Here is a 26,779-nt window from a genome sequence, read left to right as displayed (position 1 = left end):
TCATTTGATGTTGTTGCCTAGAGTTTGCCCCAGCGGAGGGTTGGCTTGAGCCCTTCAGAATCTCGAGGTGCCTGCTTCCGCCGCTGAGCACATTAGCCGTCGGAGACGACGGCGGTTCGCACTGTGCGATGTGACAGAGACTACATTTCCCAGCATCCCAGGGGAGTGCCCAGGGGACCACAGATCCCAGCACACCACAAAGAGGCCCAGGGACTACAAATCCCAGCAGTCCCTGCGCTCCGGTCTTCTGTAACTTAGACTCCGCTGTGCCGCGCAGTGTGCGCAAATTCATAAACCCGCTGGCAGAGTTGGTGGTTTCTGAATCCCGAGACTTGAAACCAGGCGGGAAGACCCTTCTCAACCTCAAGAGAAGATGACAGCCCACAGAGAGTTTACTTCTGTTTACATGGAACTCAGAAAGCTTCTGCAAATTATGGTAAGGCTGCAAACAACAAACAAAAACACCGATTAAACCATGAAAGACAATATAACAAAATGACTTATTTAAATCGTGCTTGTTTGTTGGTCTGAGGCATCTTTTACGCGTTTTGCAGGGTTTCTGGTGTGTTCTTGCTTTGGACCGGGAGCGTTATGGGATGTATACTCAAAATATCAATACAGAAAGGGACTTTAAAGAATTTGCTAATCCAACCCCTGCTGTTTTTACGTACGAGGACATTGAGGCCCAGAGGGGCGAAGAGATTGGCCACAGATCACAGCAAGTTGGGGCAGGTTAGAATTCGGCCCTAAGTCTGCTGACTTGGAGTCTGGGCTCTTTGCACTACACTAAGGAGGTGATATTTTTAGCAGCATGGCAATGTGATTATTATTCTTGATAAACAGTTTTCCCATCCAGAGTTGAAACACTCAGAGGTTAGGTGGCATTTATTTGGTGGATTTCCTGCAAGTGAGGGAATGTGATACTTGTTTATCTTCAGACTAGATAGGACTTGGTGTTTTGTTCTTTCTTTGTCACTCAAGGTGACATTTAATGTGATTTCAGGAAGTAGGTAAAATTGCAGTGTAAGCCATGGTTTCCTTGGAGACCTGCTATGTCCTTTCCTTGGCCTTCCTTCCTCTTCCTGTCGTCCCTTTCACCCATCTGGGCACCCATCCAATTTTTTTTTCCATGTAATTCAACAAACATGTTTTCAGCTTCTCTTATTTGTCAGGCATTAAATGGGTAAAAGCTGAAAGACATGGTCACTGCTACCAGGAAGATAACTATTTATTTCGGGAAATAAGGAGACTCCACTGTGATTTAAGATGAAGTGTAATAAGTTGGGTAAAAGAAATGACATCAGAATGCTACCGGGGCCCTGGTGGAGAGGTTTATTCCAGCTGGCAAAACTTTATGGAGGAGGTGGCATTTGAACTTGAAAGATAGGTAGGATATTTTTCTATGTTAAAAAAATGTTATCTTTAAATTTTTTTGTTAATAGGATGTAACACACATACAGTAAGTGAATAAATTTCACATATGTATACACTCCTGTCCTCACTACCCAAATCAAGATATAGAACATTTCCAGCACACCTTGTGCTTCTTCCCAATCAGTATTTTGTCCTCACCTCTGAAGATAACCACTCTTCTGACTTTATCACCATAGATGTTTTTCTGTTCTTGAATTTTACTTAAATGTAATCATAGAGTATGTACACTATAGTTTGTATCTGGCTGTTTTTATTCATTGGTGTTTTTGTGAGATTCATCCATGTTGTGTGTAGATTTTTCTTTTAATTGTTGAATAGTCTTCCATTGTGTGTGTATACCACAATTTATTCTACTGTTAGTGTGCATTGGAGTTAATCATTTTTGGACTATTATTAACAAAGCTGCAATGAGCATTCTTGTGTTTCTTTTTGTGGACAAGGGCACACGTTTTTTAGGAGAGGGGATATACATATGATCAGTGATAGTAGATATTGCCAGTTTTCCAAAATGTTTATGCAAATTTTTGCCTTTACCTGCAATATAAGAGAGTTCTAGTTGCCTATTATGCTTTTCAACACAGGGTGTTTGTTGTCAGTCTTTTTAATTTTAGCTATTCTAGCTAAAGGTGGTATCTCCTTAAGGTATTTATTTATATTTTTTTCTGATGTGTTGAGCACCTTTTAATATGCTTATTGGCTATTTGAATATCATCTTTTGTGAAGTGCCTGGTCAAGTCTTTTCCCTACTTTTGAAAATTGGGCTGTGTGTCTTATCGATTTAGAGTTCTTTACATAGTCTGGATGTGGAGTTTTTTGTCTGATATATGCTTCGTAAATATCTTTTCCAAGGCTGTGGCTTGTCTTTTCACTCTCTTACTGGTGTCATTTTAAACAGAATTTTTTTTTGTTGTTTTTTATAGACAGGGTCTTGCTATGTTGCCTAGGCTGGAGTACAGTGGTGTCATCATAGCTCACTGCAACCTCAAACTCCTGGGCTCAAGCGATCATCCTGCCTCAGCCTCCTGAGTAGCATGTGCCACCTTACCCGGCTAATTTTTCTATTTTTTTGTAGAGATGGGGTCTCACTCCGTTGCTCAGGCTGGTCTCAACCTTCTGGGCTCAAGCGATCTTCTCACATTGGCCTCCCAAAATGCTGGGATTACAGGCATGAGCCATTGTGCCTGGACCAAAATTCTTAATTTTAATGTGGTGCAATAATTCAGTTTTTTCTTTTATGGTTAGTGCTTTTTACATTGAATTTAAGAAATCTTTGCCTCTACAGTTGGTAGGGTTCTTGTAGGCAGATATGAGAGAAGAACATTGCAAAAAAGAACACAGAGCAAGTGTGAGCACAGGCCTGGTGTCTGAGAGGGAAGGTATGCTGGACATGGGAGTTTGGGCTCTGAAGGGGATGGGGTGAGACACAGCTGGAAGAGTTAGGAGGGAGGCACACTTTGAAGGTCTTTAACTGTAGCCATGGAGTCTGCACGTCATTTTGGAGGAAGTAGAGGCATTGCTGGAATATTTACGAAGTCAAACTGAACTCAGTTGTCTTCCTCCTGCTCCCAAATTTGCCCTTCTTCCACAACCATGTTCACTTAACACCAGCTCCAGACAGTTCTGGCCTCCCAGGCCAGAATCCTAGATGATATCCTCCTTCCCTTTCTTTCCCTACATTCAACTGGTTATCAAGTCTTATAGATTCTATAGTCTGAAAATCTCCTCTGAAGGCCCTGACTTTACCACAGTGCAATATGTCAATGTTACAAAATTGCACTTGTACCCCATGAATATATACAAATAAAAAATAAATGGGAAAAAACAAAGATCTCCAGCAATGTCCCTTCTTTTTTATCTCTAACTGTCACTACCTTTGTTCAAGATCTCACAATCTCTTATCTGGAATAAATCAGTCACCTCAAGGGTTTCTGTGCCTCCAGTTCTCTCCACATCCAAATCCATTCCTACAGCACCTAGCATGATCATTCTAAATTGTAATTATTCATACCTGTTCTCAGCTTAAAAATCCAAATAGTCCCCCAGTATCCTGAAGATAAAATAAAATTCCCTTCACCTGGTTTATGGTCCTTTGTCATTTTTCCAGATTCAACTCAAGCCTTATCTCCTTTGGAAGCCTGCTCTAAATAATTTCTTCCCGGGGTACAGTCAGGAGAGCCTTATCTGTACCCCTAGGGTGCCTGTGACAACCCTCTGTCACAGCTGGGCAGGCCTGTTTCTCCCAAGGGGCTGTGAGCTCTCCAAGATAGGAACTTTGCTATACTTAGGTTTTTACTAGTATAGTACCTGGCATGTGGACTCTAAAACCCTGATGACCTGACTCCAGCTCTGTACCCCTCACTTTTCACCCTTGAACCCTGGATTCAAGCCATTCCAGGTCTCTTTTCTGCATTAGTATATGCTGCACAGTGCAAGCTGTGACTATGGTCACTACTCCCTTTTCTTCCACTTTTTGCATTGGAAAATGCCTGTTTTTTCTTCCCCAATCTATTCTCTTCTGTGCTTCCAAAGTTTTGTCATATCTCTCTCATAGCACTTAATACATTGGCACTTTGGAGGGCAAGAACCTTGGTTTATCTTCATGGAAACTTTTAGAACATAATAAGTGCTAAAGAAACTTTTTGAATAAATGAATGAATTGGTTGGTGCTAGGCTCCTTTGCACCTGTTCTGATTTCTGCACTCTAAGGCACAAGAGGCAAATAGGGCTCTTGTCCTCATCTTCAAGACCTGAAGTCTGTGCTGTATACTTTAAAAGAATCAGTGTGGCATCTCTTAGCCATCTTCCCAGTGGAGCTGGTAAACACCAAATGCAACACTACGAATGACATTTTGGTCACAGAACCATTGTTGGCTCAACCCATCTCTTGCTTATTTTAAAACATTTTCTGAATAGAGGTCAAGAACATGGTCTTTGGCTTCAAATAGCCTGGGTTTCAAAGTAGGCTTTGCCACTTACTGACTTTTGGCTTCTAGGCTTAATTAACTCACTTGAAATATGGGACTAATATCGCAAGCCATAGTTATGAGAATTCAGCGAGATAATGCATGAACAGCACCTGGCACATGGAAAAACTCTCAATAAATGGTAATTATTAGGTTTAACATGTCTCCGTACTCGGGGGTAGCGCAGTCGCCATAGGGAGCTCCTGAAAGAGAAAGCTCAGCCTAAGGGGGTAGCTTTGGGCCTAGGACGGTGATGGCAACGATTGGACCGTAGTACCGCCAGGCTACATTCCGCTCTTCTGGACCCTCGCCACCCGCCTCTCCGCCCAATTCCCGGGCTGCAGCCTCTTCCCCGGCCCCCGCCCCGCTGGAGGTCCCAGGCTGTGAACGCAGCGGAGGAACCTTGTGTGGGCGGAACGCAAGTGCAATGGTGGGAGGCTTCCGGGGGAACCACACGGGCGACGGGTCGGCGGAGGCAGAAAATCACCGGACGCCGGGCCGATCATGGACGCTTGACAACCTGCGGGCAGTCGCCGGGAGGCCGAGCCAGCGACTAAGAGGACCAGGAGGTGGGACGGGCAGGTAGGGGCTGGCGAGAGGGCAGGCCGCGCCGGGCCAGCGCGCCAGGCTCGGCCAGACTGTCCTGCTTCGCTCCAGCAGCCAGGAAAGCCAGCGGCCCTGCCGCCCCGCCCCCGCCTAGGGGAGCGCGCCCCTTGGCTCTTCACTCCACGCCAGCGGCCCTGCTCGCAGCACACCGCCCGCCCAGAAGTCCACCCCGGCTTGCGACCCTCACCTTCAGCGCTGTGGCTGACCTCACTCCTCCACCACCCAAAAGCTGCCCCTTTGCCCCTCTCCAGTCCATCAAAATAGCGCCCTCCCCCCGATAGGAATTTATCTCTGCTCTGTCTTTAGCTTCTTCCTCCGATCTCCAGAAGAAAGCGACTAGCATCGTCTCCTTACACTCTCTGACCTCACAGGGTTTGCTCCTTAGGCCGAGATCTTTTGGAGGGACCGAAGTTTATGTCCAGTTCTCTACCCCTCTCCACCCACCGTCTCCTTCCATTCAGTCTCTTGGCTGAGATCCCCATCTGACTCTTCACACATGTCCACTTGGAAGGGCGATTTTGTTTCTCTCCTAACCGTCACCTACCTGTAGTCCTTCCCTTCTCCTCCCCGCCCCCTTCTTCCTCTCACTGTCTCCTCTTCTCCCTCTCCTTTTCCCTCCTCAGAACCGTTTGTTTCCTAGCACTTTTTCGGTTTCTGACAGGACCTTTTTAGGTAACCCTAAGTGAGGCAACATACTTGTTTCTCTAATTCTGTGAAAGGGCTACCCGTCTGTGTGCCTGCCTCCACAGGAAAACGTAGGGGTTTTTGTTTTTTTGCACTAAACTATCCTTCTTTAAATTGTTCTTTGCTTCACTCTACTGTATCTTTTTTTCCTTCATTTTGTTACATTGCCTCAATATGTATTATTCTTAGAGGAGAAATCTTCTTATGTGGGACTCCTATAGAGTATGCAGTATGTCCACATACACTTGACCTGTAATTAGACTACACAATTGAGAGACCCTCCTGAACCTTATGTCTTTGGGCTGGCAATACAATGTCTTCATTGTTTTCCCACATCTTTTTATTGTTTTCTTGAGGTTTTGTACAAGTTCTGAAGTCATTTGGTAAAATGTCACATATCAAGAGGAGGCCAAATAGAGGGATTTTTCCCATGGACTTACACAGCATGTATTTTCTTAGTTTGAATATGTTTCTGTTTATCTTTCAGAATGATCCCCCCCTTTTCCTATGCTTAAATGACTTATTTGATTAAATGAGCCATCTTTCTTGTCCGCTTTTTGTGTCTTCTTTATCTTCATTTGCCTATAGATGGGATTCTGATGACACAGTGGGAGCTGTAACTGATTGCTGTTGCTTACATCTGGTGCCTTGTGTATGGGCAATATCATCCATTTCTTAAGCATGGTCTATAAATGAGGTGGATATAAAACAGCTACCGAAAAACTCCTGCGTGTTTCTTTAGGTCCTGTTCAGGTTTAAGGACTTAGAAGGTGTTGCTGCTGGGAGAGAGGCAGATGGGGATGAAGTGACTTTCACAAAGTGTATTGCAAACCTCAGAATGGAGGATGAGCTCTCTTTAACTCCAGGTTGAACAGAACCCATCTCACAAAGTGGTAATTGTATATGGACTCAGGAACTGTTTTTTCCAATGAACACTATAAAAGTATTCTTGTGTCTGATCTAGCATTAAATAAGCATAGACTTTGCAAAGGAGAAGGAAGAATGACTGACACACTTTTCTTTTGAACAGATTTCAAGGCCAGAGAATGGCAGGTGAACAGAAACCCTCAAGTAACCTTCTGGAACAGTTTATTTTACTAGCCAAAGGGACCAGTGGATCAGCCCTCACTGCTCTTATAAGCCAGGTATTGGAGGCTCCTGGAGTATATGTCTTTGGAGAACTGCTAGAGCTGGCCAATGTGCAGGAGGTAAGAGTGGTTTCCAAACAATTTCTCTGTCTTCTTTGTTCTAAGCCTTTCTGTGATTCTCCAGGTTTCCAAGGAATTTCAGTGCTAAAGTAGTATCACAAACCTGTGAGGTACCCTGTTGAGGGAGGAATGGGAATTAATGGGGCAGAGGAAGAGGGTAAGGATGATGTTTTGGGTTCCTTTCAGTATTTTCATCTCAGCTTGGGTAAAATTAGATTGGGTTGCCAATAATCTGAAAGATAGTAAAAAAAATCAAATTGATCCTGATAAATTAGAAAAGTAGTGCTATATGCATGGACTGATGTTTAATAGGGGTAGTTTCAGGCATTCTTAGGGGCAAAAAACCTCCAGTGCAATATAGATCAGGAAGATTGATCAGGGACATACATAGCAGAGACTTACTGTTGTTGAACATGAGATGGACATGAATAGAAGTATCTTGTTCCTGTGGAAGAGGGCAATGTTGTGCTAAAGTAGACATGTTAAAAGATGTGACATGAAAAGCTGTGAAGTAATCCATTTTGCTTTGTTTGCTTGCTTGTTTGATTGTTGGTATTAAAGCCTTGGGTACCCAGTTTTGGTCATTGTATCTGAGAAATGAGAAGATCTGTTAAAGAATGACCAGATGGAACAGAGATGTGAAGCAACCTATACCTTTCAACCTCTACTTCCCACTTTGGATGCTTTTATTTATTTATTTATTATTTGAGAAAAATCTATGAACATTTTTATTGCTTTTTGCAGGGAGTGGTGCTCAGGAGCTTTTGGTGGATTGGTGGGGCAGGCCCCTTCCTCTTACCATTGTAGGCTTCTGGCTGTGCAGGTGGTGCTGGCGCTGTAGATGTCCACCATGCACAGATTTGGGTGGTGGCACTCATTGCAGATCATATTCTAGATGCTGCTTAGAGTGGGCCTGGTGTTCTTGTTGGTAGTGGTTTGCATGTAGTAGATGGCCAGCTTTCACTGAGTGGTTCATCACCTTCATGACCACTGTGACTCTTTTGCTGTCGGCTGCCAGCTCCACACCCACAGCCAGTTTCAACAGTAGTTCCAGTGAATCAGCCGGTTGTAAAAGAAGGAGTAGCGGCTCTCGGGTTATTAGGCTTGGTGCTGTGTGTCTGCTTATTCCTCTTATCAGGAAACTGGAGCAGTTCCCCACAGCCATCCATTGCAGATGCCCACACATGGCCCCTCTCCCTGTGATGGCCAGAGATAAAAAGAGCCACTTTTACCTTTTAATTGTAAAGTTTTGTTTAATGTCAGTATTGCTTGCTAAACTGGCTCTGTGAGGATAAGATCTGTTGTGCTTACCATTGTTTCCTTATAGTTGAATACATAGCCTAACATACGGTAGGCTTTCAGTAAAAATTTATCAGAGGTGGAAAATGAATTCTATGAGGGAGATTTGAGAACTGGGTTGAAATGAACTGGGTTCATTTTTCAACAGAGGAGATAGCCAAGGGGTAATATGTTCCTTCAGGTTCATGACAAGCCTGAATGAATATGCCAAGTGGTTGTTTTGTAACTGTGGAAGGTTAGCTAAGAGGAGATAGATGAAAATTAAAGCCAAAAGACCTTATTGAGTTAGGCCAGGAGAAGTTTTGGAGTATTTGCTCTAGAGAAAATAGTCTGTTCAAGCTAGTTTTGTAATTGTCTGTCTGAAAGATGAGGTCTTTACCAGGTCTCCACTACCTCTGATTCAGAGATCTCAGGAGGGTGGTAAAAACCTGAGAAGGTAGATTGAGGTATTAGGATACTGCAGTTCTCATTGGGTTGTTTGGCAAATTGCCTTTATCTTCCCACACTTTGTGTTTTTCCATATGTGAACTGGGAATAAGCAAGTTGCTGTTCAGTGATCTGAAATTATGGGTGCAGTTCTTGGAACCTTTTTTAAAAAAATGGCTAAAATTAAGTAGTATTGCTATTGTTGTCTGCAGAATTCCACTTGTTATTCCTGTTTAGACTTTACTGAGTTTGATAAGTTGGAAGAGTAACAGGAGCATGTTTATGAGTCAAGAAAACCACCCAGTTAAGGTAATTGACGGCAGAGCAGTTCTGGGCAGAACAGTGGCTCTTTCATTTTCCTTCTACAGATGGCTCTCTGCCATCAGCATCAGTGAAGAGTAAGTAATTTTAATGAAAATTTTTATTTGGGGCAGCTTGATATCCTGGTTTCCTGTCCCAGGCTGGCTTTCTGTCATACCTTATGCTGTGCTAATCTCTCCCAGGGTTCATAGTCCACATGTAGTCCTGAAACTTGGAACCAACCCTAAGCTTTGTTCAGTCTGAGCTGATAGTGGTTCAAGCTATACCTGCCAAGCTTGTGTGTAGACAGGGCTGCTTCAGTCTTTGTTTTAATGCAGAGGGACTCCTGAGAAAACTTGAACTGCTTCCAGTGCTTAATGCTTAATTCTGTGTGTGTGTGTGTGTGTGTGTGTGTGTGTGTGTGTGTGTGTGTGGCTGGGAGAGAGAGACAGAAAGAGAGATAGAGAAACAGTTACTTGGGCATGCTCTGTGTAGTATAAAACATAATCCTAAATGAGAAAAATTAAATTTGGGGCTTTAATAATCTTATTTATCTTTTCCTAAAGAATCAGAGAGTTGGAAGGGACCTCAGGGGCCAATTAATCAAAGAGTTCACAATAAGTGGCCATGGCATCTTTGGCACATGATCACCTGTTCCCTGTTTGAACACTACAGTGATTGGTAGACAGCTTGATCTGTGGTGAACTTTTTTTTTTCCCTTCTCAGCTTGCAGAAGGAGCTAATGCTGCTTATTTGCAGTTACTAAACCTGTTTGCCTATGGAACATACCCAGATTACATAGGTGAGTTGGTTAAGATTCTTTAAAAGACTTGTCTTAATGATGTTGCTCAGTTTGGAGATCATTGAGGTTTGAATATAAAGCTTGGGGGTGGAGGACTTCTTGACCTGGCTCTTTGCCGTTTTACTGTGTTCTGTAGGTAAGCTCACAAAAGGAATTTCCCTCTTACCTTTTGTTTCCCAGTGGTTAAAATGAGAACTGAGTGTATGCTTATCCATAAATGTAGGCCTTGTTTTTATTTTCCAGATGAGATTCTTTTTTTTTCTTTTTTTGAGATGGGGTCTTGCCCTGTCACCTGGGCTGGAGTGCAGTGGTGCTGTCATAGCTCGCTGCAGCCTCAAATTCATGACCTCAAGCGATCCACCTGCCTCAGCATCCTGAGTAGCTGGGATCATGCCTGGCCCAGATGAAATTCTTGAGGACTGGTATTTGTAGGGCGCTTGGAGTGCTGTGAAGTGTCAGATACCTACTTGTAATGTATCTTAGTGTTTTAAATATTATCAAAATAATATCACCATATTGAAGAAAATTTGGAAAATAATTTTAAAAAAGTCATTCATAGTCGTACCTCCATTTAACTACCATTAGCATTAGGGTGCTGGACTTTATGCTTGTGTTTTCTATTACATAGGTGTAATTAGATTATCCAATTTTATGTCTTGCTTTTTCCTACTTATTTCATAAGCATTATTCATATTTTAAATCTTGTAAGTCTCTTTTGTAGGGCATTTGAGTCATTTTAAATTTGAATCTTAAATATCAGGAATGAGGTACTTGAATGTGCAAACATTAACTTACCTTCCACCCAAACCAATTTTTTCTAGCTTAGTTGTTTTTTTTTTTTTTTTTTTAGTGTAGTGGTATGACAGTAGCCTGATACTCAGGGGGTTCTTTGCTATATCCCTGACTACTCACTGGTCACATCTACTTATTCTATGCTGCTGTCAGACTAGACAGTTTGCCATTTCTTGATATACATTTTTTCTGACCTTTGCTTTATTCCAGTGTGTCCTCTGTTTCCATCCTCACTTACTAAATAGGCAGCATTGCATAGACTCTGGAACCAGAATGACTGCATTTATATTCTAGCTCCATTTTCCTAGTTGTGTGTCCTTTGGCAAATTAAATAATTTTATGTGCCTCAGTTTCCTTATCTGTAAAATGGGACTTATTAGTCCCATTTTATATATAATATAAATTCATTATCCCTTACCTACACTCATTGAGACTAGATGTTTCAGAATTTAGAATTTTGGTGACTTTAAAAGGTAATGTGATGCATATGCTTTTTTATGTAACATTCCCAGAGAGGTGTGGGCAGCATCTGTAGTTAATTACATTCATAATTTTGCAGCAAAACAAGTGAATGTTCACAACTAGTAGGATAAAAAGCCTGCCTAAGTTCAAGTCAGGAGTTGCCACCAGATGAATTTCAGGTTAAGAAAAAACAGTCAGTTTGGATTCAGCTTTTTAGAATCCAGAATTCTGGTTAAGGGATTGAGGACACTTGGAATCTATCTCGTGGGGTTGTTGTGAGGATTAACTGGATGTGTGTATGTACATCTGGATCTGTATGTTCATTCACACACTGTAAAGCTCACTGTATATGTTACCTGAGGCTGCTGCCCTTGCTATTGTTATCATTACTGTTATTATTAAAATGTCAAGGCTCATTTCGAACTCCATCTCTTCCACAAGGCCTTTATTTTCATCTTCTGTACCTCTCAAATGAGATTGTAGTCTCTCTTTCTCTCTTTCTCTTCCCCCCTCCTTCTCCCTGCCTCTCCTTTTCTCCCCCTTCCCCTCCCCCGCCCTCATATAATTTGTACCTTTCTTCTGATAGTTTTGCCTTGCATTTGTGGCTATCAAAACATCTGATTGTAAGACTGAGGACAAGTCCAGGGCCATTGAGTTGCACAGCTCCAGGTGGTTAGTTCCTTTGGAGTTGTGCAACATAGCAGCCCTGACAAAGCCTATCATATTCATCTATTTTTTTTTTATTTTTTTTGAGACAGGGTCTCACTCTATTGTCAAGGCTATTGTATGGTGGTGTCATCATAGCTAACTGCAGCCTCCGACTCCTGGGCTCAAGCAATCCTCCTGTCTCAGCTTTCCGAGTAGCTGCAACTACAGGCATATACTACCACACCTAGCTGATTTTTTTATTTTTTGTAAAGATGGGGTCTTGCTGTTGCCCAGGCTGGTCTCAAACTCCTGGGCTCAAGCGATCCTCCCGCCTTGTCCTTCCATAGTGCTAGGGTTACAGGAGTGAGCCGCCACACCCAGCCCACATTCATCCTTGATTTGCCTTAAGACAGAGCATCACACGTAACAGATGCTCAGCGAAGATGTGTTGAACTTAATTGAATGTCACAAAGGACACAAATAGTACTCTTTAAGATAATTGTCACATCATTTTGTTTGTTCATGCCTGGATTTTCAGGAGACTAAATGCCTGTGTGTAGAGACTGAATGTCTTCATATTTGGAAGTACAGGGTCTTCCAGAGAAGACAGGAAGTGCTCACAGACTATTTGTCCAATGAATAAGTGCAGAGTCATGCCAGTGATTCAGTAGTAGAGTTGGTTTGGGGAGTTGGTGAGCTTATTCCATAAAAGAAATCCTAATTTTATTTTGTATCTTGATTTTTGTGGTGGGTGGGACTGAGCAGCCAACAAGGAAAGCCTGCCAGAACTGAGCACAGCTCAGCAGAACAAGCTGAAACATCTTACCATCGTGAGCTTGGCATCGCGAATGAAGGTATGGACTTGAAACCCCTCCTGTTTTCCTCCTCACCCCAAGTCAAGTGTCTCATTGGCATCAGTAAGGGAACTCCCAGCTACACACAATAGAGTCACATCATGAATGCGTAACATTTGCTTGGCAAAGGAAAAAAGAGGGAAAGATAATTAAAATGGTATAGACAATTACTCTCCATTTCATACAGGAAAAGTATGCCCAGCAGTGATTATGAATCAGCAGGTCTTAGTTCTGGCATGTCATGGTGCCTCTTGTGGTGTGAGCATTTGCCTTGCTAATGGGAAACTGCTGTTTAAAGATACACAGTTTTTCAAACAACAAGGTATCTCAAGACAAGTTAGTAACTTCATCTGTTGCTCAGTGTGCAGGAGATGTGCCCATTCTGGAGGAAGAATTTGCTATGTTGCACTTACTGAGAGGTAGATTTTTAATATTCTACCTTTCTCTGGGATTCTCAAGGTTAATTACTCTAATTGGAATTTTACCTTATGTGCTGACTTTTTAGACCCTACCCTTCTGTAAGATACCAGCCAGTCTACTATATCTCCGAGTTCTCTGCCCTAGTTGGTTTAGAAGAAGCCTTGCAGTCAGCTGTTCACAGTCATTAATAACAAAGGTCCAGATTTGGTTAATTTATAGTTGATTTTGGCTGTTTACCTAATCCCAGCCTAAGTGTCTTAAGTTTTAGTGGGACTGTGCCTTTGAAAAAATGTTTTTTGTATTTCCTCTCTGTGATACAGCTTGAAAATATATATTTGTTCTTGGATTGGCTTTTCAATTGCTAAAATCATTTTGCCTGATCTAATGATAAATTTCTGATTCTCAGCCTGGCGTTTCAGGTAGCAGGCCTATTTTCTTGGGAAATGAGGACCTGACCTTTTTTCTTGTCTTGATCATGGACTTCTCAAGTGTAGTAAAGAGTAGGAGTGACCTTTTTCTTCATTTCTGTAACCTGTCATTGTAAGCCCGCCTACGGCCCCTGGATATCATACTTTTAGCCATAGAAAACCCTTCTAGGTGTGTTTGCTGTTACTCTCTTCTCTGTATATATCTTCCTCCTGTCTGTTCATACAGATTTGATCACTATTAATTTCCAAACTGGTAGTCATGTGTCAGAGATTTGCAGAAAACTGTACATTTAGATATCCTCTTGTCTTGGAGTCATGCAGAATACTGGTATGGCCCAATAAAGGACCATAGTTGAGGAATTAATGCTGTTTGCAAGAGTGAGAAAACAAATGCAAACTTCAGGATGACCTCTGAGCTGGCAGTTCCCACTGGCCACCTGTAGATGGAAGTGCTGGCCTGAAAGTTTTTTGCTTGTACTCTGCTGGGTAAGCAGCCAGTTCTCTCCTCTAGTGTCTGGGATCTGTTGGAGGTTTATGATGATCCAGCATTTTTTGCAAAGTCTACAAGCTTCCAGAAGGTGGCAGAATGGCATCTACTGAGCATTTCCCTTTCTCTCCCCTGGAAGGAGTTTTTAGAATCTCTAAGGATGCTCCAACACATGAAAGCTGAAGGCTGGGCAAAGTTCAGGAGGCAGAAAACCAGGAGGATGCTTTCCTGTATGCTATGGCGTCTTGTTTGGGTCTCATACATCTCACAGTTCACTTATCCGTCTGTTGTTGCCCTAGATATTAATAATTACCACTAGTTTGCATGTCCCAAGCAAGAGGCAGCTGTTGGCTATGTGGGTAATACCTGCATTTTCATTAATGCTTGCCAGATGGTTTTTATAACGATCACATGGCCTCATCTACAGTGTATCCCCTACTCCGTGCTGCTGAAGGACCTGGAGATGCGGAATCTCCGGGAACTAGAAGACCTCATCATTGAGGCTGTCTACACTGACATCATCCAGGGCAAGCTGGACCAGCGAAACCAGCTGCTAGAAGTGGATTTCTGCATTGGCCGTGACATCCGAAAGAAAGATATCAATAATATTGTCAAGACCTTGCATGAATGGTGAGGCTGAAAGAAGGAGAAGGATATCTAGCATGTCCTTTGTGCCTCTGCTTGCAAAAATGTGATCTCTTGGTGTCAGCTGAGGGTTTGGGGTAGGCCTTCCTTGTGACTGCCTAGGAGCTGGGGCCTTGGGACAGTAAGCCAGAGAGTGGGGGTGCACTTGTGATTACAGCTGTGTGGCGACAGGAATCACTTCAGGCCTCCTGGCACCTTGGTTGTAAAATAGTTCTTGTCTTAAATGCAGCTGGGGGCTATTTAATAGGGGGTTATAAAATGCCCAGGGTTAGCAGGTAGAGCCTCTGCATCCTAGCTGGGTGATGCCAATTCTACACTTTCCAAACTCAGAAAGGTCAGTGTTTGGAAGATTCTTTGGGTAAGAGAACCCATGTTCAGAGTCAGTAACATATTGGGCTAGAGTTTGTAAAACACTGTGAGGGATATTGAAGACAATGAATGGGTTATTCTAATTTGGAACACAGACACACACAGAATATTTGATAACTGTATTTTGGTTTATAAAAAGAACTGGGACATTTGTGGGTCCTCTGTTTTAATGGAATTTGTCATTTGCGAGAGCTGTCACACATTGTACAAGGATTTATTATGGAGTGATTTAAATGACTTGGGGCTTGTAAAGCCAGATGGACTTAGGTTTGAAGGAGGGCCAGGATTAGAGTATAATTGGAGGCGAGGAGAGTATGTTCCCAGGCAGGCACATGGCATGGCGGAGGTTCTGAAGCAGGGGAGGCAGGCTTCGTGCAGAGGGAGAAGGAAATTGTTTTCTCTAAAACCAACTGAACCTCTGGCTTATCCAGCCCAGCTTTGACTCTCTGGGGCCTAATGCCCCCTGAATATCCCTCACTGAAGCTACTATTAGACGCAGGGCATGTGCTACCCACTCCTCACCCCAAGTTCTGTCCCAAGTGTGGCCCCAGACACCTTCCATTTACAACATGTGACACAAACAGAAACTTTAAAAAGATACTGTAAAACAGTTAAATCAGAATAAACAGGAAATAAGCTTAGAAAATATGGCTGGGTACAGTGGCTCACACCTGTAATCCCAGCACTTTGGGAGGCCAGTGCAGGAAGGATCGCTTGAGCCCAGGAGTTTGAGCTGTGATCACACCACTATACTCTAGCCTAGGCGATAGAGCAAGACCCTGTCTCTTAAAAAAATAAAAATTAAAAAAAAAAGAAAATACTTCTAATGCGAAAATAGTCTGGCACACAAAATCTAATTTCTGGTCGTACTAAAGTTGGCCGTCCTATTCTGTTTTTGAGATGGCAAACACAGTTTTCACATCCACAGTCATTTCTTGTTTTTAAGCCCCCAATATGTTTGACCCAGAGGTGCCAGACTAACTCTTATCCCAGGACTTACTCTGTTGCCCAGGCTGCAGTACAGAGTGGCATGATCATAGCCCACTGCAGCCTGAAACTCCTGGGCTCAAGTGATCCTCCTGTCTCAGCACTACAGGTGTGCACCACTGCACCTGGCTAATTTTTAAATTTTTTGTAGAGGTGGAGTCTTGCTGTGTTGTCCAGGCTGGTCAAGAACCCCTGGCCTCAAGCCATCCTCCTGCCTTGGTCTCCCAGAGTGCTGGGATTACAGGTGTGGACCACTGCACCTGGCTTACTAGTAGAGATTCTTAAAACTCATGTTTAGGCACTGGAGGTAGATTTGAAACAAAATTGTTATGTAGAAAGGTACCACAAATGTGGCAAAATGTTTACAACTATTAGATCTTAAGTGGTGGGTATGTGGATATTCATTATACTATTCTTTCAATTTATTTTTGTTTTAAAATTTTCAAAGTAAAAGGTGGGGAAAATAAATTAATGAGGGGTATGGCAATTAGGAAGTGACTTAAACTTCTGAGAAAAGGGGCAGTCTCCAAAATAGGATGCTTTTAGAAAATGTTTTTTTCTGTTGAGAAAAGTGATTATGGCCGGGTGCGGTGGCTCACGCCTGTAATCCTAGCCCTCTGGGAGGCCGAGGTGGGTGGATCACTCGAGGTCGGGAGTTCGAGACCAGCCTGAGCGAGACCCCGTCTCTACTAAAAATAGAAATAAAAAAAAAATTATCTGGACAACTAAAAATATATATAGAAAAAATTAGCCGGGCATGGTGGCGCATGCCTGTAGTCCCAGCTACTCGGGAGGCTGAGGCAGTAGGATCGCTTAAGCCCAGGAGTTTGAGGTTGCTGTGAGCTAGGCTGATGCCACGGCACTCACTGTAGCCTGGGCAACAAAGTGAGACTCTGTCTCAAAAAAAAAAAAAAAAAAAAAGAAAAGAAAAGTGATTACTTAGTGCCATTTAAGATCTCTTCTACTTCCTTTAATCTTACATACAGTAGAATCATTTCCCATGTGATAGAAAGGTTAGAAGTTAAACCTGTGTTCTAAGACACTACCTCCAAGCCACAATATTTATCTCCTTATATCCTATGGTATGTATTTAGTAATGCTTGTCTTTTGGAAGGAGTGAAGGGGCAAGAGCCTTGGCAGAGGGAGTATGAAAGGAAGTCCCTACAAAGTGCTGGGGAGGGTTGTTGGGAAGGGAGATTTCTGAAGCTGGAAGAGACTTCCCAGGCCTTTCTGCAGCTTAGGGCTGGTTTTATCCTTTGTAGGTGTGATGGCTGCGAAGCAGTTCTGCTGGGCATCGAGCAGCAAGTTCTGAGAGCCAACCAGTACAAAGAGAACCACAACCGAACTCAGCAGCAGGTAGAGGCAGAGGTAAGGAAGGAAGGGAATGTTTGCTTTTTCTGTAGGGTGTACCTGTTTATTCCTTTGCAGTGTTTTTGTGAATCTTGGTGTAGGTGAAACAAGCGGTCACCAATAAACAGGCACTAAGCTAGCTACTGTGAGTCAGAGATGAGTATGACATGGCTCCGGCTCTTGGTGTTCTCCGTCTCCTTTCTGATTCCTGTCTGCAGAGGGTGATTAGGCTTGGAGAACAGAGAATGTTGTAGTTTCAGTACACATGCACTTTGCAGCTGTAGAGCAAAAGAAAACAACTTTAAGAATGGCTGGAAGGGTGGTAGTTACTGGTGGAGTGGAGGGAGGGGTAAGTTGGGCAGAGGCACATGAAGCTTCAAGGTCTGGTGATGTTCTACCTCTTAAGTTGTGTGGTGCGTAGTAGTTGTGCACAGTGTTCATTTTATTCCTCTTTTCTAAACTGTACCTGCCTATTATAAACTTTCAAAATGCATGATATATTTCATACTAAAAAAAGAAGAAAGGGATAAAATGTGTTGGATGAGATGCAAGTGAAGATAAGAGGGTGTGGTTTTAGTGACACCTGGTTGTTCAGGACACTCTTAGTCTCCTGAATGGATGCAGGCCTTTGTATTATGGGCATTTGTTTGTGTACTTTGTAGCCTGACATGAGAAGTGACCTCAGAATTTGTTTGGCCCTTAATACCAGAAGCATTGATCTTTGTTAGCATTGGAAGTCCTTTTCTAGAATGGATAAGTCTTAAAGTATTAATGGTATTTAATGAGTTTTAAAAATCAGGTGTCCCAGAGTGTGGCAGAGTGGGTCTCAGAATTCCAGCTAAGGAGCATAAGAAATGAGTACACGTGCCTTTCAAAGGGGGATTTGTAAAATTTGATGAGTTCCCCTACACTGGTATATGTACTCCTTGAAAATAAAACCTATGTCTTATTTGTCTTTGTAAGACCAACTCCTTGTCCCAGGCCTAACCCGTAGTCGGTATTCAGATGTTGAACTGAATGTTTCTGGCACACCATGTAAGTGTGTCAGTGGACTGCTGAGCTGTGCTTTTCATGAACTAGAGCTAATTGATTTTGAATACACTCCCCCCGCTTATATACATACACTCTGTGGATGTTCAATGCACGGTCCATTTTTAATCCTACTTCTAGCCAAGGAAGTATGAGCTACATTTAGTTTAACATCAGCCAAAAGCAAAGACAATTAGGAGAATTATCCTCCTGCTTCTCTAATAGGCTGTGCAGTCACCTTCTTGGTGGTGGTGGCCTCTTCTCTGACCTGGGATTGAGGTCTGAGCAAAGTAGGAAGGGCTAACCACTCAACTTTCTGTGTCTTCTTACCTATAAAACAAACCCTGGAAAAAAATGAGGTTTGGAGGCTCACCACACCCTGCCTAACCTTGGGGTAGCCTGTGTGTAACCAATAGTCTTTAACCTTGCTGGGAGCATTGAGAGGAGCCTGGTTGCTGCTGCTGACTGGTGTGGTAGGTGATGGGTTGGCATTGTGGTCATTAACAAAGATGAATGATACCAGTTTTATTAGAGTTTTGCATGGTTCAAGTTTATGTCTGTGACAAATGGCATTGGACAAAAAAATTTGGCTAATGTTTGAGGCACACCCTGTAGTTACACAAGAGTAGAATTTTTAAATCATGGTTATTTAAAAAGAGATCGCACCAGCACACGTGGATTTGTTATCAGCGCCCCACCAGTGGAAAACACAGCTACCCCTGCTGGCAGAGCCTGATGCTGCTGGCAGGTGGTGGTAAGGATTTCAGTTTAAGAAAAATAAATCTGAGGAAAAGGCCAAGGCCATCTCCACCACCAATTAAAACAATCTGTTGACTTAATAGTCTTCTGGAAAATCTGGAACAGACAAATATGGGCAGAGGGAGAGAGCATGGTCAAAGCTCAGAGCCTTGTCGGTTTTCCCATGCCGTGAACGTGTGGTCTGGCTACTCAGTGTAGGGTGCTGATCATGCCCTGCTTGGGGCACATGGAAGGTACTCATCAAATAGTTATCTGACTTGAAAAGAAAATAAATGTACAAAGAACAAAGATAATTTGTCATATTATGCTTGTATTTTTGCTTCTGTTACCCTTGGCCTAACTTTTTTAGCCATTTTCTCAACTGAGTTGGTGATCTTTTCTTTTCTTCAGTTAGATCACTGTTCTCAGAGGGAAAAACTCTATATCCCCCCTCCCCTCAATCTTATAACAGCAGCTTTCTTCTGTTGAGTCGTAGCTTCAAGACCCCTCCTTAATGAAGTCATCCCTATCACAGACTGCCTAAGAATATTCTCTCCTTTAACCTTTCATAGAAGTAACATAGATTATTGAGTTATAGTTTCAGAATACCTGGGGAGATAGAACAACAACAACAACATTATGAGTTGTTTGATTATCTCTGAGCAGGCACTCTGGAGGAGAGGTAAAAATTAGTCATAGCATCACAAAGCACCTCTTTATTTAAATTTGATTTTAGAACATATTTTTGTTTATATTTGCATGTACCTATGTCTAGTGTTCTATGGAATGTCAATATATAGCTATTGCTACATTTACAAAATAGGCTATGTTCCAGTCATGTAGGTAATAAAGTCTAATTGGACAAAGTAAGCTCTGTTTTCCATTACGTGGAAAATCCCCCAGGAATTAAGTTAGTGACTGTCTTGGGGTTTGTTGGCTGGTATAGTGCACCAAAAGTATGCCTCCTGGTATCTCTTAGAGAGGGGAGCTCTCCCTCTCCCGGTTTTCCTCTGTGTAGCACTTTTGCAGCTGTGGACTGCCTTTTCGGTTGCCTGCCTTTACTTTGCCCCACAACTGAAGGATGCTTTCCTGCCCCAGGAAGCTCTTCACACTTCCTTTTGCCTAAAGGCCTCTCATAGAGCTAGGCTGCATTTTTGCTGGCAAGCAAAATCCTACTTGAAAATTCCTGAGGCCCATGTTTTTCAAGGAGCTTGACAGACTCTAGGTCATCTGGGAGTAAGTGGGATGGGGGTGTCCTATAAGCGAGCCCACAGAAGGAAGAAAGTCAGAAGGGACCAGAACAAATTTAGGGCAAAGAAGACAAGCATGTGGGGATGATACTTGTCATCAATCGAAGGATGGCTCTCTGGAAGAGGCATTAGACTTCCTAAGAAAGTCTACAAGGTTGAAACAGGTTCAATTGATGGACCTACCTGGGCAGCCAATCTGGAGTCAGGAAGGAGCTAGCCACACTTATACCCACCCAGCTATTGAAGGTTGACCCTTAAGATTCCCTTCAATTATGAGAGTCTGTCATTGGGTCAGCAGTCTCCTTCGCGCGTTCTGCGTGTTTGAAATGTCTAACAATAAAACTGACTTGAGCCAGGCGTCTCTAATAGAACCAGTGTGAGGGCCACAGCACTCCCCGACCCAGGCCGACTCTTTGTGGAGATTAAAGGGCTCATTTCCTAGGCTTAAGAGACACTTGCCCAAGAAGCCCTCTTTTCCTCTGTGGGTTGTTTCCCTTATGCCTCAAAGTGGTAACAACTGTAGAGCACTCAGATTTGTTGGTAGTCGTCTTGAAGGGGTGAGACACGTATACCTGAAACACAAAGGAAACACAGTGGTATGTGAGGCGATTAGAGAGTGAAAGGAGCTGCCAGGCAAGTGCAGGTTGAGGGGAGGCAGGTCAGTGTGGGCGGGAGTGGTTGGGCAGGTTGTATGGAAGAGGTGCTGATTCTCCAGGCAGGGCCAGAGGGGCTGGGGAGGAGTTGTGCCGTCCTTGGGGTGCATGAGAAACAGAAAGGCAGAGATGAAGTGAATGATTCCAAGTGTGGTGCAGGGGACTGGTGTGGCATGTGTTGAAGAGCGGGGAAGGAAGGTACCAGATCTTGAGTGGTGTTTCAGAGCTAGAGAAAACCAAGTTTTTCCCTGGGCCAAGTCTCATTTCTTTTTCTTGCATACCAGGGTCACTGAGCACCCAAAAGAGCCTTCTGAGAGAGCACTTTCTACAAGAGGAAACTGCTTAAAGAATTATAAATAGGCATTTGAATGAAACAGGAGAGTGTCCATGCTTTTGTCTACTTAATTGCTCAAAAACTTTTGACAGGATCCAGAATCAAAGGCTTTTACATAGAATTGAGTCAACGTGAGATGGAGAGGCTGCGTTATCATGATGGCGAGTGATGGTGGGGGGTGATGGTATAGACAGGAAGCAGAGGATCAGTAAGCTTCCTGTGGATGGAAATGGTAACACACAGGCTCCATCAGGAACTAGAGTGAGAACCGTGAGTTCGTGTTATTGTAAAGGAAGATGACATTGGAAATGTTGAACGTTGAAAAGAGTAAGAGGATATATAGCAAAAGAGTAAAACAGCAAAGCATTGGGGGTTGTTTGAGCTGGTTGGTTGCTAAGAGGCGACAAGGTGGTGAAGGTGCCATAGGCTGAGTTTGCTCCCTGGCAAGCAGATCAGGGACTGGCCTCTCAGCCCAGCCACAGATGCTCTGAACCTGAAGCTAGCCCAAGTCACCTGAGGCCACTGTAAAAAGAGAAATGCCTGTTGTTACTTTCTGATAGGCCAGTAATGACTTTATGCTACAGAAACACAAGTGTAACAGATTGAACATATGTTCATTATTTGGGGATTGATTAAATGCTTTTTCCTTACTCATGTAGGGGTTATGAGACTGTCAGTAAATCTAATATATATTAAATGAAAGAATCAATATAGAAAACTATTTGTAGTATAAGTTGATTTAGTAAAAATTATTACACAAATAACTTGAGGAAATAAGGCTATTGTTTATCAGCCAAGGTGAAATTAAGGACATTTTTTGGTTTTATTTTTAAAATTTTTAATAAAGCTATTTTGCTAAATGGGAAAGGTAATTATTTGCTGGAAAGATACTATTTTCGTAAATATAGGCCTTGTAACAAAAACTTGTTAGTTTCCTATTGTCTTATTTGAGTAAAATTTTGTCAGGTTTTGGGGAAACCTTAAAACAAGTTCCCTCAGATAATAGTTTAAATTCAAGGATCTTTTAACACTTTGGAAGTCAGAGGTAATTGACATGCAAAGAAATAAACTTAAGTCATGCTGTTACCTCTTATTAAGATTTTAATTAATTTTCCTGATACTTAGCATATCAAACTGGAGAAGACTTGGAATGTTATTTTATAAAGCAATGATAACCTGAGAAATCACATTTTTTAGTCTCTCCTTTATCACCATTAGAATATGCCTTGAAGTAAAACAAACAGTAACAAATACTCTTTTGTAAGAGAAAAAGTGGTAAGCCAGCCACTTGCGTCAAATTCTTTACTCACGTACTCACCAAGTGACTTTACTGAATAAGAGATACGAAAGCAGCAGTGAGTCACCAGGACGGTTGGTGGATTCCCAGGTGGTGGTTTGCAGTCTGACAGGACACTAGATAAACCCAGGCTTGACTTAGACTGCCCTCCGCATTGATGCCCCAGCCCATAGTCCTCTGTTGCTCTTCTTTTAGAAAGGATACAGTGTTGATTGTGGTTATTGCGATTTGGAGCATGGCTGTTTCCCCCATCTCAAAACAACAACAACAAAAAACAACCTGTAGCCTAGGCGAGGTTGATTGTGCAGATGATAGCTTCACTCCAGGAGCCTAATTTTTGTCTCACTCTCGTAGCATTGTTTCATCTCTGCATTTGGCTGTCTCTTACTCAAGATCCTGATTATTGTGACTGTTCAGAACTTTTGACCCTGACAACTCTATTCTTGCTCTGTAGAAGCCAAGCCTCCTGCATCCCAGAGAACAGGGAAGCCCTCAAATAGGCAAGTCCCTTCACTTTCATACCAACAAACATATGCCTCACTACGCACCAGCTGTCTCTTTTTCTTCCTGCTAATGATTTTTTTAAGAAGGCTAATATTTATTTGACTACACAACTCTTCCCTCCCACCTCCGTCCCCTTCCTGCTTTTTTCCCCCTTTTTCTTCTTTTCAACTTGCTAAAGAGCAAAGGTATGAAAGATCCATTAGAACCGGTGTCAGGGAATGTGTATATAAACAGGTACTCCTGGAGTACCTAGTTGGTAAAAGTACAAATTGGTGCAATCACTTTTCAGAAGGCCATATAACAATACTGATTCAAATGTAAAATGTATGTCCACTTTGATCTGGAAGGCTCACTTCCAGGAGTATGTCTCCATAGATGGTCACAAAAGTTTGCAAAGGTAAACATAGGCTGTTAATAGTAGCACCGAGAAACAAACTGGGAACCAATTTAAAAATTGGAGAACATTTACGTTACAGAGAATATGTGTTCTGACATGGAAAAATATTCAGGAGCTTCTATGTTTGTGCCCCTACTTCACTGAGTGAAAAAAGGTAAGCTGCAAACAGTGTGATAGCATTTTGCTAGTTCTTTTACGACATTTTCTTCATTTATCACTTAGTTGGCTGAACTTCATCCTCTAATTATTTATTCAGCAAGATTTCTTGGAGCTGTATTACTGAAATTCTTGTGAAAATATTTGTGGTTTTATACATGAATAACAGCTGAAGATAGAATTCTTGGGTCACTCTTCCTTTTTCTAAGGACATTTTAATCACTACTTTCTTTCATCTTTGGTGTTGTACCTCTTTGCCAAATGGTTTACTTCTACTTGTTTCAACCAAGAAAGTGTTTGTTCCACTTTTTTGTTTGACTTATTTCCATGTCTTCCATGAGTAGTCCATGCTTATTTCTCCTCACCTGGATTTCTGATGATAATTTTGGATTTTCTTGTGGAGGATTTTAGCTTCCTTTCTGTGTGGCCCTATTATAGTGAGAGCAAGTTTTGGTGAGTTTCTGGTGCTTACGGGCTGAGCACACCAATTCTATATCTTCCTCCAGGTTACCAACATCAAGAAGACACTCAAAGCCACGGCATCCTCCTCAGCTCAGGAGATGGAGCAGCAGCTGGCTGAACGGGAGTGTCCTCCTCATGCTGAGCAGAGGCAGCCCACCAAGAAGATGTCCAAAGTGAAAGGTCTGGTCTCTAGCCGCCACTAGGGCCGGCTGGGGCAGCTGGTACTCACCAGGCCTGGGTCAGGTGGGGAGGGGACACCAAGGGCCTATTTCCTCCCCTCTCTACCTGCAGTGAGTTCCAGACCTGCCCACCCCCTCACCAGCACCTCCCACCCTGTTGGTACTGTTCCAGAAAAACTGTTACTCCTCTCCCTCACCTACTTCCTCCTTCCCCAGTTGTTCCCTTCAGACTCAGGGGCTCCACTGATGCCATCCTAACAGGGTCAGACACTGCCCAGCTTCCCTTCAGGAGGTTCTTGTCTCTGTGTAAGGGCTTGTCTCCCTCCCAGTTTTTCTTTTGCTCCATGTCATTTTGTCAGGCTGGTCATAAGCCAGAGGTAGCTTTAACCAGCCCCCAGGGATGACTGTGGAGGAGACCCTTCCCTAAGTAAGGAGGGGGTATTCTTTCTCCAGCCCCACGTACCACAGTACCCAATGGTGCAGGCCATCTCTAGCCAGGTTTCAAAATGCTTCATTTCCCCTCTCCTGCCTTATCCCTTGTTGGCAGCTCCAATTCAGGCCATGGAGGGATGTGATGCTGGGCTGTGTTTACTAAACCTGCGGGTTTTCAGCCTCTTATGCCCAGCACTGATCTCTCATTAGTTGGGAGCACTGGGTTGACTAACCTCTGGTATCTGAGCAAAATGGGGGGTGCTGTGGGTCTGCTGGGTGGCAGAAGTTGTTTCCTTCAGCTTGTGTTCTCTGCTAGCTGCTCTTCCTGCTGCCTTTGACTACTCAGCCTTGTTTTTGGTGTGTAGGCCCCAGCTCCCCACTGGGGCTGTCTGCCAACACTTGCTCTCCCAAGACCTTTAATTCCTCCCGGCTGCACCTGGGGTGGCGATGGTGGTGCCGAGGCCCCTGTCTGGTGAAGGACCTGTTGCTGCTTCTGTTTCTTTCTTTCCATCCCTCCTTGGCTGATGCCCCAGAGCCCCCTGATGATGGCATTCTCCTGGCAAGAGAAAAGGACTTAACTAGACTTTCTGAACTTGAACAGTTTCAGGTTATATTTTAATTTTTTTTTTTTGTACAGGTTCTGATTCTAATACATTTCAACATGCTTTTTCCCCCTCGTGTCAATATTTGTTATAGACTCATTGCCGGGGACTTTTCACCTGGTTGGAGGGTGGCATGTGTGTATGTGTGTGTGTTTTGTTTTGTTTCTTTAAGGGGAGGTGGAGGTCCTGGACTGATATTAAAGTTCATTGAGGAAAAAGCACATTTTAGAACAAAAAAATAAAAGTGTAGATTTAATGTATGTGACTGTGGAGCATGGGGTGGCATAGCTGGTGGATCTTGAGGGGCTGGGATTAGGGTGGTTCAGGGAAATGTGATGCTATTTCAGTACCATGGTTAAAAAATGGAATTTTTCTTTTTCTAAAATGTCCAGCAACTGCCTACTGTTGATTGAATGTTAAAGTATTCTTGTTTCCCTTTTAAGCTGGTCCATGTGCCCAAATAACATTATGCCCAACTGGAGAGTTAAGTTTAATTCCCAAAGTATGTTTCATGAAACCCCCTGTCAGAAACTCTGTGGAAAAGGGGTTCGGTTACATTAAATAAATTTGGCACTCCCTGCATCCCATATCCTCATTGAAAATTCATTGTTAAGGTCTCCAAGGAGTCCTGGGTGAGGAAGCCTGTGCCACCCTCATTTCACCACTAAATCCTTTAGGGGACTAACTAGTGGAACACATTTTGGGGAAATTTTGGGAAAAGGATATTTCTCAAAAACCCTAAGAGAAGTTGAACAGCTCCCAGCCTTACAGGTTTTTCCAGCTATTCGTTCTAGACCCAGAGTAGGCACACTTACTCTCAGCAATTATCTTTTATCCAGTAGATGAGGAAAGGCAGCTTGACTTGTATGAAGTGTGTAACCATTTGTTCTTTGGCTGCCCTAAGGAGCTATAGGGTCATCCTTTTCCATGGTTCTGCTGCTTCCTTAAAAATTAGGACGGTTGCTGGGCATGGTAGCATGCAGCTGTAGTCCCAGCTGCTTGGGAGGCTTAGGCAGGAGGATCATGAGTTTGAGCCCAGCCTGGGCAAAATAGCAAGATCCTGCCTTCCTCCAACCCTTCAAAAAACAATGATGACAATAATATTAATAACACATTTGTAAAGTGCTTTACAGAGGGTCTTCACATACAATAAGTCATTCAGTCCATTCCATGCAAACAATCTGCTGAGGTTGGTACGGGTAAGTATTAATACAATTGTCCTCACTACATATGACAAAACGGAAACCCAGAGATTCAAAGTGCCCTGATGGTAAGTGGCAAATGAGGACTCCTAGATCTCCTAGCTGATACATTTTCTGCCTTCTTTTCTGCATTGCATTCTCATTTAGAATCTGCTCTTCACACTAACCCTTGGTACCTCTCTACCTACGTGTTCCTCTGAGGGCTCGTCTTGCTTTTAACTGACACAATGCACAGCTCAGCGTCTGCTTCCCAAATCCACCCAGCCACTTGATAAGGAAGGCGAGAGTATAGGATTGGAGGCTCCAGAAATTGTGAGAACAGTGGCCCAGCCGGAGTGTTCATTGTTCCACTGGGATTCTGGTTAGAGGTCTGGACTCCG

The 26,779-nt window shown here is 43.0% G+C and overlaps 1 protein-coding gene across 6 annotated transcripts; it reads left to right on the top strand.

Annotated features, from left to right (window-relative positions):
• The first annotated feature begins 75 nt into the window (after positions 1-75).
• COPS7B (COP9 signalosome subunit 7B) lies at positions 76-25,779 on the top strand. Of its 6 annotated transcripts, XM_045559646.1 has the most exons (8): positions 4,904-4,979; positions 6,430-6,580; positions 6,718-6,895; positions 9,647-9,722; positions 12,390-12,478; positions 14,241-14,443; positions 17,077-17,182; positions 24,029-25,779. In XM_045559646.1, exons 3-8 carry the CDS (start codon positions 6,734-6,736, stop codon positions 24,185-24,187), a joined length of 795 nt encoding a protein of 264 aa, XP_045415602.1. In that variant the 5' UTR covers positions 4,904-4,979; positions 6,430-6,580; positions 6,718-6,733; the 3' UTR covers positions 24,188-25,779. The 6 variants fall into 6 exon arrangements, with proteins under 6 accessions (XP_045415606.1, XP_045415600.1, XP_045415601.1 ...); XM_045559644.1 differs by lacking the exons at positions 4,904-4,979; positions 6,430-6,580 and adding an exon at positions 77-436; XM_045559645.1 differs by lacking the exon at positions 6,430-6,580 and having other exon boundaries at positions 4,847-4,979.
• Positions 25,780-26,779: the final 1,000 nt, after the last annotated feature.

The sequence above is a fragment of the Lemur catta genome, chromosome 8 (genome assembly GCF_020740605.2).
Source record: "Lemur catta isolate mLemCat1 chromosome 8, mLemCat1.pri, whole genome shotgun sequence".
Classification (NCBI taxonomy): Eukaryota; Metazoa; Chordata; class Mammalia; order Primates; family Lemuridae; genus Lemur; species Lemur catta.
This window is presented reverse-complemented; position numbering and strand designations above follow the sequence as displayed.